Source organism: Narcine bancroftii, chromosome 1 (assembly GCF_036971445.1).
Source record: "Narcine bancroftii isolate sNarBan1 chromosome 1, sNarBan1.hap1, whole genome shotgun sequence".
Taxonomy (NCBI): Eukaryota; Metazoa; Chordata; class Chondrichthyes; order Torpediniformes; family Narcinidae; genus Narcine; species Narcine bancroftii.
The window spans coordinates 71,539,660-71,554,171 of NC_091469.1; the positions used below are offsets into that span (position 1 = coordinate 71,539,660).

The window sequence follows — 14,512 nt, forward strand, 5'->3', positions numbered from 1 at the left end:
CATTTCAAATTGCATAAGAATACAACAGAATATATGCATATACTTTTGAAAATATCTGTTTTTCATTATTTTGTGCTTAAATTACATATTCACATAGCAATAATAATTTCTAGCCTATTTTTTCCATCTTCTGAGGATCATGATTGCACTTGGACTGCCTGACTCATCACGTACCTTCTTTTCATATCTTTTTGGCTCTTGGGAAGACTACTTAAAATGTATTTGATTCTTATATTGTTCAATGAGCTAACATTCCACAATGAAGAACAAATCACTGACTATGAACTTAAGGGTAAATGGAAAGTCTTCAGCTGTAAGCATACAACTCGAAGCAAAGTCATGATGTTAAATGAGAGCCTTTTTGGAAAAATATATCTAAACTGAGGCTCCCTCTGTTCTTCAATGGGTCATTAACTTCCCAAGGCACTTTCCAAAGGAGGACAAAGTTCTCTTGATACCTTAACCAATATTTATCGTTTAATCAACATTACTTAAACAGATTTCTTAGGAGAGTTAGCTCATTGTTGCTTGTGAGATTTAGCATGCACAGCTAACTGCTGTGTTTGCAACTGTGACTAATATCCAAAATCAATTCAATGCACTGGAAACCACAATACAAATTAAAATAATATGAATAAAAAATAATGTAGATAAGAAACTACCACACCTGTTTAATATTTCTTCAATTAGCATTAGTGAAATTTGTTGAATTTCCTGCAGGGGGAGCCTTGGAATGAAACTGTCAGGTGTAGAGATTATATAGCTACCTCAAAGGACTGCCTCATCCATTTCAATTGGAACTGGATTCAGTGTTTACTTGATCAGACAATGTAGAGCTAAGGGAGCAACACCCAAAAGAATAAGCAACAATGGAAAAATATAAAATACTAAAACCATATGTTCCAGTCTATGAAGTCAGTTATTCTCTTGACCAATCTGTGCATCTTACTTTTTCAAAGTAGACAGATTACTCCTTATCCACTAAACTAGGTAACATTCCCTGGTGACCCAATCTTTTGCTTTATGTCTTTCTTCATTTTTCTGGCAACACACTGGGTCAGAGTTTATTATCAGTTTTATAGTAAGGAAAGCAAACATAATAATTATCATGAATAATTCATTTCCACAGAGACAACATGTCTTCAGCTAATAATATAGAAGTAAAGAATGTATTATATTGTCCAGCTTCACTAGGATGGTCATCCTGCTCGATAAAACTCATTTTCCGAATTGACTCTCTGCATTCCATTCTCCCTGCAGCAAAATGCATTTAATCACGTGCACATTTCTGAAAGCCAGTCAACATTGTTGTGGAGGATGGGTCCAGTTCTCGTTGCAATGCCAATTCCAGTGTGAGTTTCAGTGCGAGAGCTAGTGTCGGAATCAACAGTATTTGGATTGGTATATATTTTGGCTATTCATATCATTGTGGATTATATTGGTGTAAAGTACTCTATTAACTGGAGCCTATGAGGTAACAGTGATAAAGCTAATCCATTAGCACCTACCCTTTAGACTTCCTTTTCTTTTATGTATAAATATATATGAGGCTTCAAACAACCATATTGCATTTTTTTTTCAGTTTCTTCATGTAGGCAAATGGTAAAAGATCCAACCCAATCGCACAACCATGTCATTGGCCTTTTAGTCAAATGATAAAGACAGAAAGCTTTTGATACAGTTGACCATTTGGTCATAACTGTTACACATCTCAGGTATCAAGAATATTGTTAACAAAACAATTGGACATACCAATATATTTTAAATGAATAATTTTAAATGCATATTATTGGCAAGGTGTAGTGTGAGTGAGGTGGGATTGTGGGTGTAAAAGATGTGTATCCCTTACATTTTGCTTCTACTGAAAATATTAGCCTGCCTGGCTGATCTGGTTTCCTGGATAGTGAAAAACTAGAACAGCTAAATGGAATATCTTCTTCCAGAACAGTTTGAATGTCAGGAGGCTTTGAACCACCCTACAATCAGACTGAACAATTCATTACCCTAAAAAGAAATATCTACAGTCCCAGAATCCTCATTTCCACCTCCTGTCATGCAGTGTGACTTCCCCACTACTGTAGTTAAAGCCATCTCCTGCATTGCCTCTATTCCTCTGTTCTATTCTTAAACGTCCTACCCCCTTCAAAACAGAACAGAAATAAGGTTCTTCTTGTCCTTACCTTTCATCCCATCAGCCTCAGTATTCAGCACATCATCCTCCATCATTTCTGCCAGCTGCAACTAATCTTCACTATGAGACAAACCTCCCCCTCCCTACATCTTTCCATCTTCCAGAGGGATCACTCAGAGGGATTCCCCCCCCCCAATGACTCCCTTGTCTGTTCATCCCTCCCACACACCTCTCAGTGACTGCTAACACTAGGAAGTGTAAAACTACAACTACAGAAAGTGTAAAACTTCCTCTTACCTCTTCTACATAAGGCAAAGATTCACATGCACCTCCTCAAAACTCATCCACGGCACTCAGTGCTCCTGATGTGGCCTCCTCTACATCAGAGAGAACAAGTGCAAAAAGTGACTGTTTCATAAAGCTTCTAAGGTCTGCACACAATGGCAATCCTGAGCTCTTGGCTTCATGCCATTTCAACTCTCCTCCCTGTTCCCACACTAACCTGTCTGTGCTGGGCCTTCTCCACTGCCAGGGTGAGGCCCAATGTAAACAAGAGAAACAGTTTTGTTTCTCCCAATAGTATGAATATAGAATTCTCTAACTTCAGATAATGAGTTGCCTCTTTTTTCCTCCATACCCCATCGGACATACTTCGTCTCTCCCTAGTCTACCACACCCACAATGAACCCTGTCCTCCTCTGGCTTCCTTCTCTCTGAATTCCCAGTCTTGATACAGAGCTCCAGCCCAGAATGTGCTCCCACTGATGCTGCTCGACCCATTGAGTTCTGCAGCAGATTGTGTGCAGTTTCAGATTTGAACATCTGCAGTCTCCTGTATCTGAAGGATCCCATCCCATATTCATTTATTTTACAATGTCTGAAACTCCCCTGATGTATGTCACTCTCTCGTACCCATTTCCCTCTTGATATCCACCCTCCTCAATTTGTTTGCCCTCCTTCCAATATATGACCCCCCTCCTCACTTTGTCCCCCTCCAAATGTTAGACTCTCTCCTTATAATTGATCTTATTCCCTTAGTAGATCTATTCTCAAAAAAAAATCTACCGAGGCCAAACTTTTTTTTCCAATCTTTTCCCAAATTCTAACCTTCTCCAGATCTCAGCACCTCTTCCAACATTTGATCAACTATTGATATCTGGTGGGTTCACCAGAAAAACTGAATTTCCTGTTGTCCTGGCAGATCAATCTCACTGCTGTTTAATCTCTATCTCCTGTTTATTATCTATTTCTATACTTACTTAATCCAGTATAGAATAAAATACTTTGTCTAAGGTTATGACAGTCACTGTTATACAACTGTAGAGCCATACGCCCCTTGAGCCTGCTCTGCAGTATAACAAAATCACAATTGTTTTAGCTCTCAGCAGACTGTACCATCACATTGTTCAAATCTCAGTGGTGTCCTGCAAAATATTTTTCTAAACACTACTTTGTACTACTACTCATCTACATGCTGCTCCGTGGTAACATCATTCCCAAATGCAATATCAGTTTCCACATGTAGACTTACAACCCCCATTTCTATCTCACTATCACATTCTTGAACATTATTTCTCAATTGATTGACAGCTTCCCTGTAGGAAGAAATGTCCCTGCAAGTAAACTTAAGGGAGGTCAAAATGATTGCCCTCATACTGCAAGGCAAATCTATCCACTGGTCACTGGATCCATTGCTTTCCTAGATAACTGTAGGAAATTAAAATTGTAATCGTTGTGCTTTAACCAAGATGATCTATGTCCACACATCACTTGCAGCTACCACTGATTCCGACCCTGATTCAGTTCATCTACTGTTAAACTTTTCCACACCTAGAGTTGATCATTTCTGTTCACTCTTGTGGACTTCCCTTGTTTTACACTCAGAAAATTTCATTATTCAAATTCTGCTGTTCCATTCCTAAATTGAACATTGTACCATTGACTAATAATTTCTCTGTTTACTGTTCTATGTTGACTCTGAATCCTTTAGTCCAGTCATTCTTAATGGGGGACACAGCACATTTAAAGGGGGGGGGGCATGGACTTAAATGAAAAAAATATTTTTTTTCTGTTTTTATGTAATCAGTAGGAGAGAAGTATGAAAGAAACCAACTAAACAACTGCTTTACAGTGAAAGAGTGTCTATAAGCTTTGAGCAGAGACCTAAAGGGGTCATGCCATTAGGAAAAACATCAAGAATGGCTGCTTCAGTCTTATAATTATCATTCTTAATTTAACATTCCTCCAAAATCTTAGCTCTCTTTAACTCCATAGACTGCAGACTGTTAGCTATCCATAATATCTGCACTCCTCCTTTGTGCTCTCTGTATCAACTTCAAATTCCACCTCTCTCCTGAGAGTGTCTGTGCATTGAGCTGTTATGGCCATAATCTGCTTATGTTCCATCAGTCTTGCTACTGATGTACTCCCACCTGATGTTTGTCAGGACAATTCAGAGGTTTGAACAAGCGAAATGTCTTAGAAAGGAGATGGCTTCTATGATGCCCTTTCTCCCATTGAACCTCCTCCACCTATGAATAAGCTGCAACAATTTCTCAGTCTCTGATTTACAATTAGTCATTGTTTTTGGTTGAATGAAGTTTTTTGCTTCTATTGTGAGGCATGAAGAAATATCTCCTATATTTGTTCATTGGCTTGTCTTCCTACCAATTGCCAAAACCATCATCCTGACCTCCGCAACCATACTATTGCATTACCTCCAGTAAAATAAAGCAATGCCAAAAAACTTGACTTTCTTTAAATGTGATTATGGAGTGCAGTAGAAACTTAGCATCTCTCTTAATCTTAAGTTTGGAGCCCTTATGAATCTGTACCACACTATTTAACTGTCAATTCTTTTAGCTATGGTTGATTCAAAACAGATGAGATTAGGAGCAGACTGGTTCTGTGGAAACAACTGGCTCACATTATTTCATTGTCAAGAAACATATGTTTTAATATTTATGAGAAACATCTGTTAAAAATAGCATCCTACTTACATCCTGCAGTTTCCGATAGATTAGACACATTATAGAAAGTTCAAAGGAAACAAATTGTATTCAAAATTTAAATTGTTCAATAAAAATGATCCTCCCACTTTTTGTTTCTGTGGGAGTGAATGGGCAGGGGTTTCCTTAAATTATAGCTGGCAAAGGTATAACAAGGAAAAACTTCAAATAGAACAAGGTCATTCACCCAATTATGTACTCATGCCACCAGAAAAAGAGTAGGTTAATCTCATTTCCCAGCTCCTAGTTTATAACCCCAGAGGCTTTGGCTCTTCACCTACTTGTCCATGTCTTTTATAAATATGATGAAGATTTCAGGCTGGAGTTTCAGATCCTTTTGGCTTGGATGAAATTGATTTCCCTCAACTCTCTACTTATCCCTCTATTAAGACTATGTCCCTTAGTAAAAGCAGAAAATCTAGGAAATATTCTGTATCAGGGAAGATCTGCTTAAAGAAAAACAGTAATTATTTACTCTGATTCTCGTCTCACTGATGCTGCCTAACCTGCAGGATCTTTTGGCCATTTTCTGTTTTTATTTCAGATTTCTCAACAATTGCAGACTCACCAAGAGACTGCAGCTGAAGCTAAACAAACTCTGCTGGAAGAACTTAGCAGGTCAAGCAGCAAGAATGGTCGATGGGTCAAGACAAAATTCTTATCAAGTCTTGACTCAAAACATTGGCCGTTCTTTTTCTTCCAATGTTGCTGTAGACCCATTGAATTACTTCAGCAGAGTTTGTTTAGCTTCCAACAAGTGCAGTTTTAAAAAAAAAACTCCATGTCCATTAGTTATTTCTCTCTGTTGAAGGAAAGAATCCTTTTAATTTGCCCTTAAAAATTGGCCTCACTCATATCAGTCTTCACAGATACACAAAATCCAATCAGAATTTCACATTTGTTTAGCTCTATTGTTGAATACCACATAATGATGCTCCAGTGGAAGTTTTAACTTGAATGTGCACCCTCAGTGTGAATTTATGCATTGTTTATGGAGAATATTCTGGTATATTATAATTATTGAAATATTAAGTTTGTATCTTTCATACTTTGACACAACTTGGATTGTAATACATTTCACTAATTGTAAGAGCATGTGGGTGTTTTATGAAAGAATATTAGGCATTGTTTCTGGAAAAGCTCCAGATGCAGATTAAGAGTAATTGTAAAGTGATTGAAAATTACTTTGATTAATGTAATCAATAGTTATATGCTTGCTTTTGGGTGAGGAATTGAAATTGATTTTACAGGTGTAAAACAGGTACAATGCATCTAATTCAGACAAGTAGCCTGAACATCAGCGACTTAGAAGATGTCTGATTCGATATTCTGTCAAACTATTCTTCAGTCATTCTTGGCAGTCACATTAAATGCACCCTCTATTCTTTCTTTAGCTCTTCTTGCCGAAATTGCACAGAAAAAAAAACAAAAGAGGTGTTGAGCCTGCTCAACAAGAATTCTTCAGCTACTGCCAAACTGCAAAAATTTTTCTTCAACAGAAAATATTTGCTGTGGCTTTACAAAGATCAAGAGTGCCCCCCTGGCTCCTCAGTCCTTGAGAACATCCTCCCTTCAGTGTTGTCTCATATTACATTCTGGGACATACCTTTGGGCCACACCAACTGTTGCTTGAGAAAATTATTGGATTAAGAAGTGGTTGTTTGGATAATCCAATTTTTACTTCTAGAAATGTCAGCCATCAGGAATTGTTACCAGTTTAATTATTAGGACTGTAGAAAGCAAGGGAGTAAAGTTGTTTTTTTCTGACAATAACTCGAAAGATGACAGCAATGAATTAGCCGGGTGCCTGGTCACTCTTCAGTACAAATTAGAATTATTATGTAAATTCACTGAGGCCCTTTTCGGCTATCACTTAAGCCCAGTTTCACCATTTAAGCTTCATATTGGTTGAGCATACGGGGAGAATAGGATACATGGAAATAAAAGGTAACATGGACTGACAAGGCGCACTGATAGTCACTGAATGGCTGAATGGAATCCTTCTACTTCGTAAAGAAAAATGAGAACTAGCTAAATTCACACTTCCTCGTAAATATTATCTTGACTGGAATTACATATCATTGTGCAGCTTTCCCACAAATCTTTAAATTTATTATTTAAGAATGGTACATTTCAGTCAAAGATCAAGCAAATTATTTTCTCTTAGAAGTTATGAATCTTTGGTATTTTCTTCTTGTAATGTTAGTAGAAACCAAGGTTTTGAGGTTGACTCTTGATAAGAAAAGGGGAGAAATATTATTATGGATTGACAGGATTGCAGGATTGATCTTAAAATCAGATCAGTCCTTATTTTATTAATGGTGGGCAGCTTTGAGTACTGAGTGGCCTAATCCTGCCCCTCATTTGCATATTTGCAAAACTAGTTTATTGCTGTATGTAATAGGAGTAATTTTTTCAGCAGTAATAAGACAGAAAATCTCGCAGTGATCTGAACCAACCTGAGAAATTTGTTGAGGTCTCCATGCTTCATGTATTCAAATACCATAATGAGTGGGTTACCCTCCACGCATACACCATAGAATGTCACAATATGCTCATGCTGCAAGTTGGTCAAGAGCTCTGCCTCACGATGGAAGTCCTTCCGTGCATTATCACTGGCTTCTTTCAAGGTCTGTGGTATTTGAAATAATAGGATTTACAACAAAATGAATGTTGCACTGTTTTTGTATTTAAAATTACAAAAGGACATTCAGAGGCAGCCAATCAAATGCATATCTTGAGAATTCAGCACAAATGGGCGCTTGACTATCAGAAAGACTTGACAAATGTGTGTTACAGTTTTTACAAGGAACTATATAATTCCTTTAAATGCTGCCTGAACGATTGAGTTTTTCTAGCACTTTTATGTAGACTAGTTCTCAGTAAACAGTATAGTTCAAGGACGCCTCAAATGCCATAAACCACTTTCTACTTGCAAGAATAGACATTTTGAGTTACATTAATTTAGAGAGGCAGCACTGTAACAGGCCCTTCCAGCCCACAGACCTGCACTCCCCAGATACAGCTTTGCGACAAATTAACCCACTAATCCCATACATTCTTATAGATGTCTGCTAAGGGTAACATATCTGGTAAGTAGATAGCTAAAAGAAATGTTCTAGATTTGCACATACCACAGATGATTCTACTGAGTATAATCTCTTCATGTAAACTCAATTATATTTGACCCAAGGATAAAGCCCATAATTATTAGTCAAAAATATTACAATAACGGAGTAAGAGTAGCAATTATAAAGCAATGTGCCACCTTTTTTTTAATGACTAATTCTTTAGTGTTCAGCATTTTAAAATTAATCCTTAAAGCACAATATATTTCTAAACATTAACCATAAACCAACATAAAAGGTAAGTGTCAGAGAACATTAAATTGAATGGTTACGAGATGCTTAATCGCATCTTTCAGAAACATCGCACCAAAGGCATATTATCTGGAAGTAAAATGGCCATTCATCAATTTGGTAATTACTTTCCATACAACAAGATCCCTTAAACATAAATGTGATGAATAACCGATGATATCTGTTGAGTTCATAATGTTGGCCAGAACTGCTTGTTACTTTGGGACATGTCATAATACACACATGTCAAACTCAGGCCCGCGGGCCAAATTTGGCCCGTGATATAATTATATTTGGCCCGCAAGATCATATCAAATATGTATTAGAGCTGGCCCACTGGCCGCCGCGCCAGTATAGCGCATGCACAGCTAATACTACAAATCCCAGAATGCTTTGCAAATGCGTTGGCGCCGGCCCGTCATCCCGCTAATCGCCCCCACCCCCTCTCTTTACTTTCATTAGCATCTGTGACCTGTCGCCCAACTCACATGTAATAAACCCCTTACGAAAAATGGCCAAACGAAAGACAGAAAACAGGACCTTTCAAGACAGGTGGGAGACCAACTCTGACCCCAGAGTTTGATGAACTTGCATCTAAGAAGAGATGCCAAGTATCTGGTTTAGACCCAGGTGCATCAGAGTAAATCACAGTGTAGCAAGCTAAGCTTGGATTAATATTTTCTTTGGTTAACTTTGGACTGTTCATAGTTGAAAGATTGGATTTTCATTGAAGCAAGTTGTTATTTTTTTGACTTGTTGGCTTGTAAAAAAAATACATTTAAAAGGAGCTTAAAGGCTATAGAGAAATATTATTTATTGAATATTTTATTTCTCATTTGTTAATGCTTCTTCTGGAAAGAGTTTAACCAAAACTATTATTAAACATTTATTTTAATAAGAAAAAGTTTAACATTACATATGTTGAAAGAAGAGAAAACATGCAGATGTTGTTGAAATTTTTCATTAAATATTTAGTTTAGCCCACAACTTAGTCCAAGTTTTTAATTTTGGCCCTCTGTGAATTTGAGTTTGACACCCCTGTCATAATAGAATCTCATCTGAAGAACACCATCTCTGCCACTAATGAACATAAGCCTATTGTTTACACCACACATATTACTGCTTAATTTTTAGAACATTGTTTCCTAAAATTTGGTTACACAGCAGTAACGGTGATATCAGGGATGCATAGAGCACATATCATAAGCCAGTACCTGCAAGACACTCTTCAAAGCTTCTTTTTGATTCATTGAGGAAAACTGCTCATAATTCTGCAATTAATCTCAAACCCTATATTGTTACCATAATGCAGGAGGTTCCTGTTCTCTCAATAATTTAGTTTCCTGCAAAAATGTATTTGCACATCAAACAGAAATTTGCATTAAAATATTAGAAATTATTCTTCCTAAGAAGATGATTCTAAAGCAATTTAAACTAATAATGAATCTTGCTATGCAGTTAAAAATGCTTCAGGACAATACTTTGTGTTAGATACAACTGAAAAAGTAACTATGCCAGACACAAAAAAAATGATGCAATGTATAATGTGGCTGGTAAATCATTAATTCAGAACAATGTATGACAAAATGCACACAGAAAGCAAAAATACTGCAAGTAAGTGAGACTTTTTTAAAAAATTTCCACTTAGTAGATAAATATTCAGATATGAAGTAGTTAACTTAGTGGAATCAACTGGGCTTCCATCATTCTGTTATCCGATTCCCATGTTTTCTGTAGTTGGATGTGTCGACCTGTCCTATTATTGCCACATGAGACCATGCCATACTTTTAAATCAAGGGTGAGATCATGTAACATGCCCTTTTGACATTGCATTAATCCTATACAGGCTACCCTAAAAAGATAACTGAGGTTGAAAGATAGACAAGCATTCATCACAAGGAGCTGCAGACCAAACTATAAATTAATAATTGAAATTCTATAGTGATATACCTTCACTGCCACCAGGGTCTTCTCTTCTTCTGGGCAAAGGTTATAACATTCAGCGAGAAAAACTTTGCCAAAAGCTCCTTCACCCAACTCCCTCTTCAGTACAATATTGTGCCGTTTGATATTTCGGACAACTGTTAAAATAAATAACTGCTGTTAATATTACAATAATCAGTTTGAAATCCTTCAAAATATGCCTGTAATATATTTAAGTTGTGCATTTAATTACAGTATCTTATGTGGAAGGCACTTCTTAGAAGAATTGTAAGGCATCAATACCTGTACTGGTAAAAATATACACAATAAAGATCATAGGAATCATTTTATTGTCACTTTTGTTTTAATATATATGTCCCAATAAAAAATTCATTTGCTACATTTTCATTTGTGTCATAAAGTAACTAGGTAGATTAATGTAAATCCATTTTAATTTTAAAAATTAGCCACAATTTTCACCAGATTTCTGTCATTTCCTCCACCATTTCAATGATTAAAATATAGAATCATAAAAGGAGGATTTTCTCTGCTTCTCCTTTGTTAATTAATTGAACACACATTCAAATGACAGTGTAAAATGGGTAAAATTTACTCAATGAGGTAATTGAATTCATATTACACATTTATCTTTTCTAAAGTTTTTAAAATTTAAAAAAATTTTTCATACTATGAACCATATTAATCAAAATACACACAAACATTTCCCTCTTGAATATTGGCATTTTCTCCCCTTTTTTCCCCCCTCTCTTCCCTCACTCACTCCCAACCCCCTCCAAACCCATTAAAAGTTCAACATATACAATAAACCCATTAAACAATGTCATCACACAATTAAAATAAACAAGAAAATTGTGTCATCTACTTTTACACACTGGGTCAGTTCATTTCGTCTTCTTCTCATTCTATCATTTTAGGGGGTGGAGGTCCGCGGTAGGCCCTCTCTGTTGTGTTCCATGTATGGTTCCCAAATTTGTTCAAATAATGTGACTTTATTTTTTAAATTATATGTTATTTTTTCCAATGGAATACATTTATTCATTTCTATGTACCATCAGGCTCTCTTCTGATGTCCAAGTTGACATTATACATTGTTTTGCTACAGCTAAGGCTATCAAAATAAATCTTTTCGATGCTTCATCCAGTTTGAGGTCTAATTCTTTACTTCTTGTATTACTTAGAAGAAAGATCTCTGGATTTTTTGCTATGTTGCTTTTTGTGATTTTATTTAATACCTGATTTAGATCTTCCCAAAACTTTTTCACTTTCTCACATGCCCAAATTGCATGTACTGTTGTTCCCATTTCCTTCTTACAGCGAAAACATCTATCTGATAATGTTGGATCCCATTTATTTAACTTTTGGGGCGTGATATATAGCCTATGTAACCAATTATATTGTATCATGCGTAACCTCATGTTTATTATATTTTTCATAGTTCTGGAGCATAGCTTTTCCCATATTTCATTTTTTATCTTTATGTTTAGATCTTGTTCCCACTTTTGTTTATGTTTATAGCTTATTTCATCATTTTCTTTCTCTTGCAGCTTGATGTACATGTTTGTTATAAATCTTTTAATTATCATTGTGTCTGTAATCACATATTCAAAGCTCCTTCCTTCTGGTAATCTCAGTCTGCTTCCCAATTTGTCCTTTAAGTAGGTTTTCAGTTGGTGGTATGCAAACATTGTACCATGAGTTATTCCATATTTGTACTTCATTTGTTCAAATGATAATAAATTAATTCCCAAAAAACAATTTTCTATTCTTTTAATCCCTTTTCTCTCCCATTCTCTAAAGGAAAGGTTATCTATTGTGAAAGGGATTAGTTGATTTTGCGTCAATAATAATTTTGGTAGTTGGTAATTTGTTTTTTTCCTTTCTACGTGAACCTCCTTCCAAATGTTGAGCAGATGGTGCAGTACTGGTGAACTTCTATATTGCACCAGTTTTTCATCCCACTTATAAAGTATATGTTCTGGTACCTTCTCCCCTATTTTATCTACCTCTATCCTGGTCCAATCTGGGTTTTCCCTTGTTTGATAAAAATCTGATAAATATCTTAATTGTGCTGCTCTATAATAATTCTTAAAGTTTGGTAGCTTCAAACCACCTTATTTGTACCATTCTGTTAATTTATCTAGCACTGTCCTCGGTTTCCCCGCTTTCCATAAGAATTTCCTTATTATTTTCTTTAGCTCATTGAAGAATTTCTCTGTTAAGGGAATTGGTAACGATTGAAATAGGTATTGTATCCTTGGGAAGATATTCATTTTAATGCAATTTACCCTTCCTATCAGTGTTAGTGGTAAATCTTTCCAATGTTCTAAGTCATCTCGTAATTTCTTCATTAGTGAGTGATAATTTAATTTTTATAGGCCTAGATTATTATCTAGTCTAATACCTAGGTATTGCATTGCTTGTGTTTGCCATTTAAATCTGATTCTTTTTTAAACTTTGTGAAATCCGCATTATTCGTTGCCATCGCCTCACTTTTATTTGCATTGATCTTGTACCCTGATATTTCTCCATATTCTTTCAATTTCTTATGTAATTCTTTTATTGATAATTCTGGTTCTGTTAAGTATACTGTGATGCCATCTGCAAATAGACTGGTTAAATATTCCTTCTCTTTAATTTTTATCCCTTTTGTTTTATTTTCTGTTCTTATCAGTTCTGCCAATGGTTCTATTGCTAAAGTGAACATTGAGGGAGATGGTGGATATCCCTGTCTAGTTGACCTGCCTAATTTAAATTGGTTCGATATATATACATTTACCGTCACCTTCGCTATTGGACCCTTATATAATGCTTTAATCCAATTAATATATTTCTCTGGTAGGTTGAACCTCTGTAATACTTTGAATAAATAATTCCATTCTACCCTGTCAAAGGCTTTCTCTGCGTCTAAAGCAACATCTACTGTTGGCATCTTAGTTCCTTGTACTGCATGGATTAAGTTAATGAACTTACAGATATTGTCCGTTGTTCGTCTTTTCTTAATAAATCCTGTTTGATCTAGTTTTACTATTTTTGATACACAGTCGGCCAATCTGTTTGCTAATAGTTTTGCTATTATCTTATAATCTGAGTTAAGTAGAGATATTGGTCTATACGATGCTGGTGTTAGTGGATCTTTCCCTGTCTTTGGTAATCCTGTAATTATTGTTGTTTTACATGAATCTGGCATGTTTTGTGTTTCTTCTATCTGGTTCATTACTTCCAAGAGAGGAGGAAATAGTAACTCTTTAATTGTTTTATAGAATTCTATTGGGAGTCAGTCCTCTCCAGGTGTTTTACTGTTCGGTAGCTTTTTTAATATATCTTGTATTTCCTCTATTTCAAATGGTTTTATCAATTTATTTTGTTCCTCTTCTTGCAATTTCGGTAGTTCAATTTTAGCTAGAAACTCATCTATTTTGTCTTCTTTCTCTTCGTTCTCATTTCGGTATAATTGTTCATAGAATTCCTTAAAGTTTTCATTGATCTCTGTTGGGTTAAATGTAATTTGTTTGTCCTTTTTCCTTGATGCCAATACCGTTCTTTTAGCCTGTTCCGTTTTAAGCTGCAAAGCCAGCATTTTGTGTGTTTTTTCTCCTAGCTCATAATACTTCTGCTTTATTTTCATTATGTTCTTCTCCACCTTATACGTTTGTAGTATTTCTTATTTTATTTTATTTTTTGTCCACCAATTCTCTTCTTTTTGTTGTATCTTCTCTTGTTGCTAGTTTTTTTTCTGTACTTGCTGTTTCCCTTTCCAGTTGTTCTATTTCCCAATCGTAGACCTTCTTTATCTTAGTTACATAACTTATTATCTGCCTTCTGATGAAGGCTTTCATTGCATCCCATAATATAAATTTGTCTATCACTGATTCTGTATTTATTTCAAAGTATATTTTAATTTGGTGCTCAATAAATTCTCCAAAATCCTGTCTTTTAAGTAGCATGGAGTTTAATCTCCATCTATATGTTCTTGGTGGGATGTCCTCCAGTTCTATTGCTAATAACAGGGGTGAGTGATCAGATAACAATCTAGCTGTATATTCCATTTTCCTAACTCTCCCTTGGATAT

At 35.7% G+C, this 14,512-nt stretch overlaps 1 protein-coding gene across 1 annotated transcript in view; it reads right to left on the minus strand.

Moving 5' to 3' along the window:
- Positions 1-14,512, minus strand: part of ntrk2a (neurotrophic tyrosine kinase, receptor, type 2a) — a 298,501-nt gene that overhangs the window by 69,894 nt on the left and 214,095 nt on the right. The window contains exons 13-14 of the mRNA XM_069929911.1: positions 10,450-10,580; positions 7,599-7,771 (exon numbers count right to left, since the gene is read on the minus strand). Of these exons, the coding sequence (XP_069786012.1) occupies positions 7,599-7,771; positions 10,450-10,580 (304 nt within the window). The remainder of the gene's footprint in view (positions 1-7,598; positions 7,772-10,449; positions 10,581-14,512) is intronic.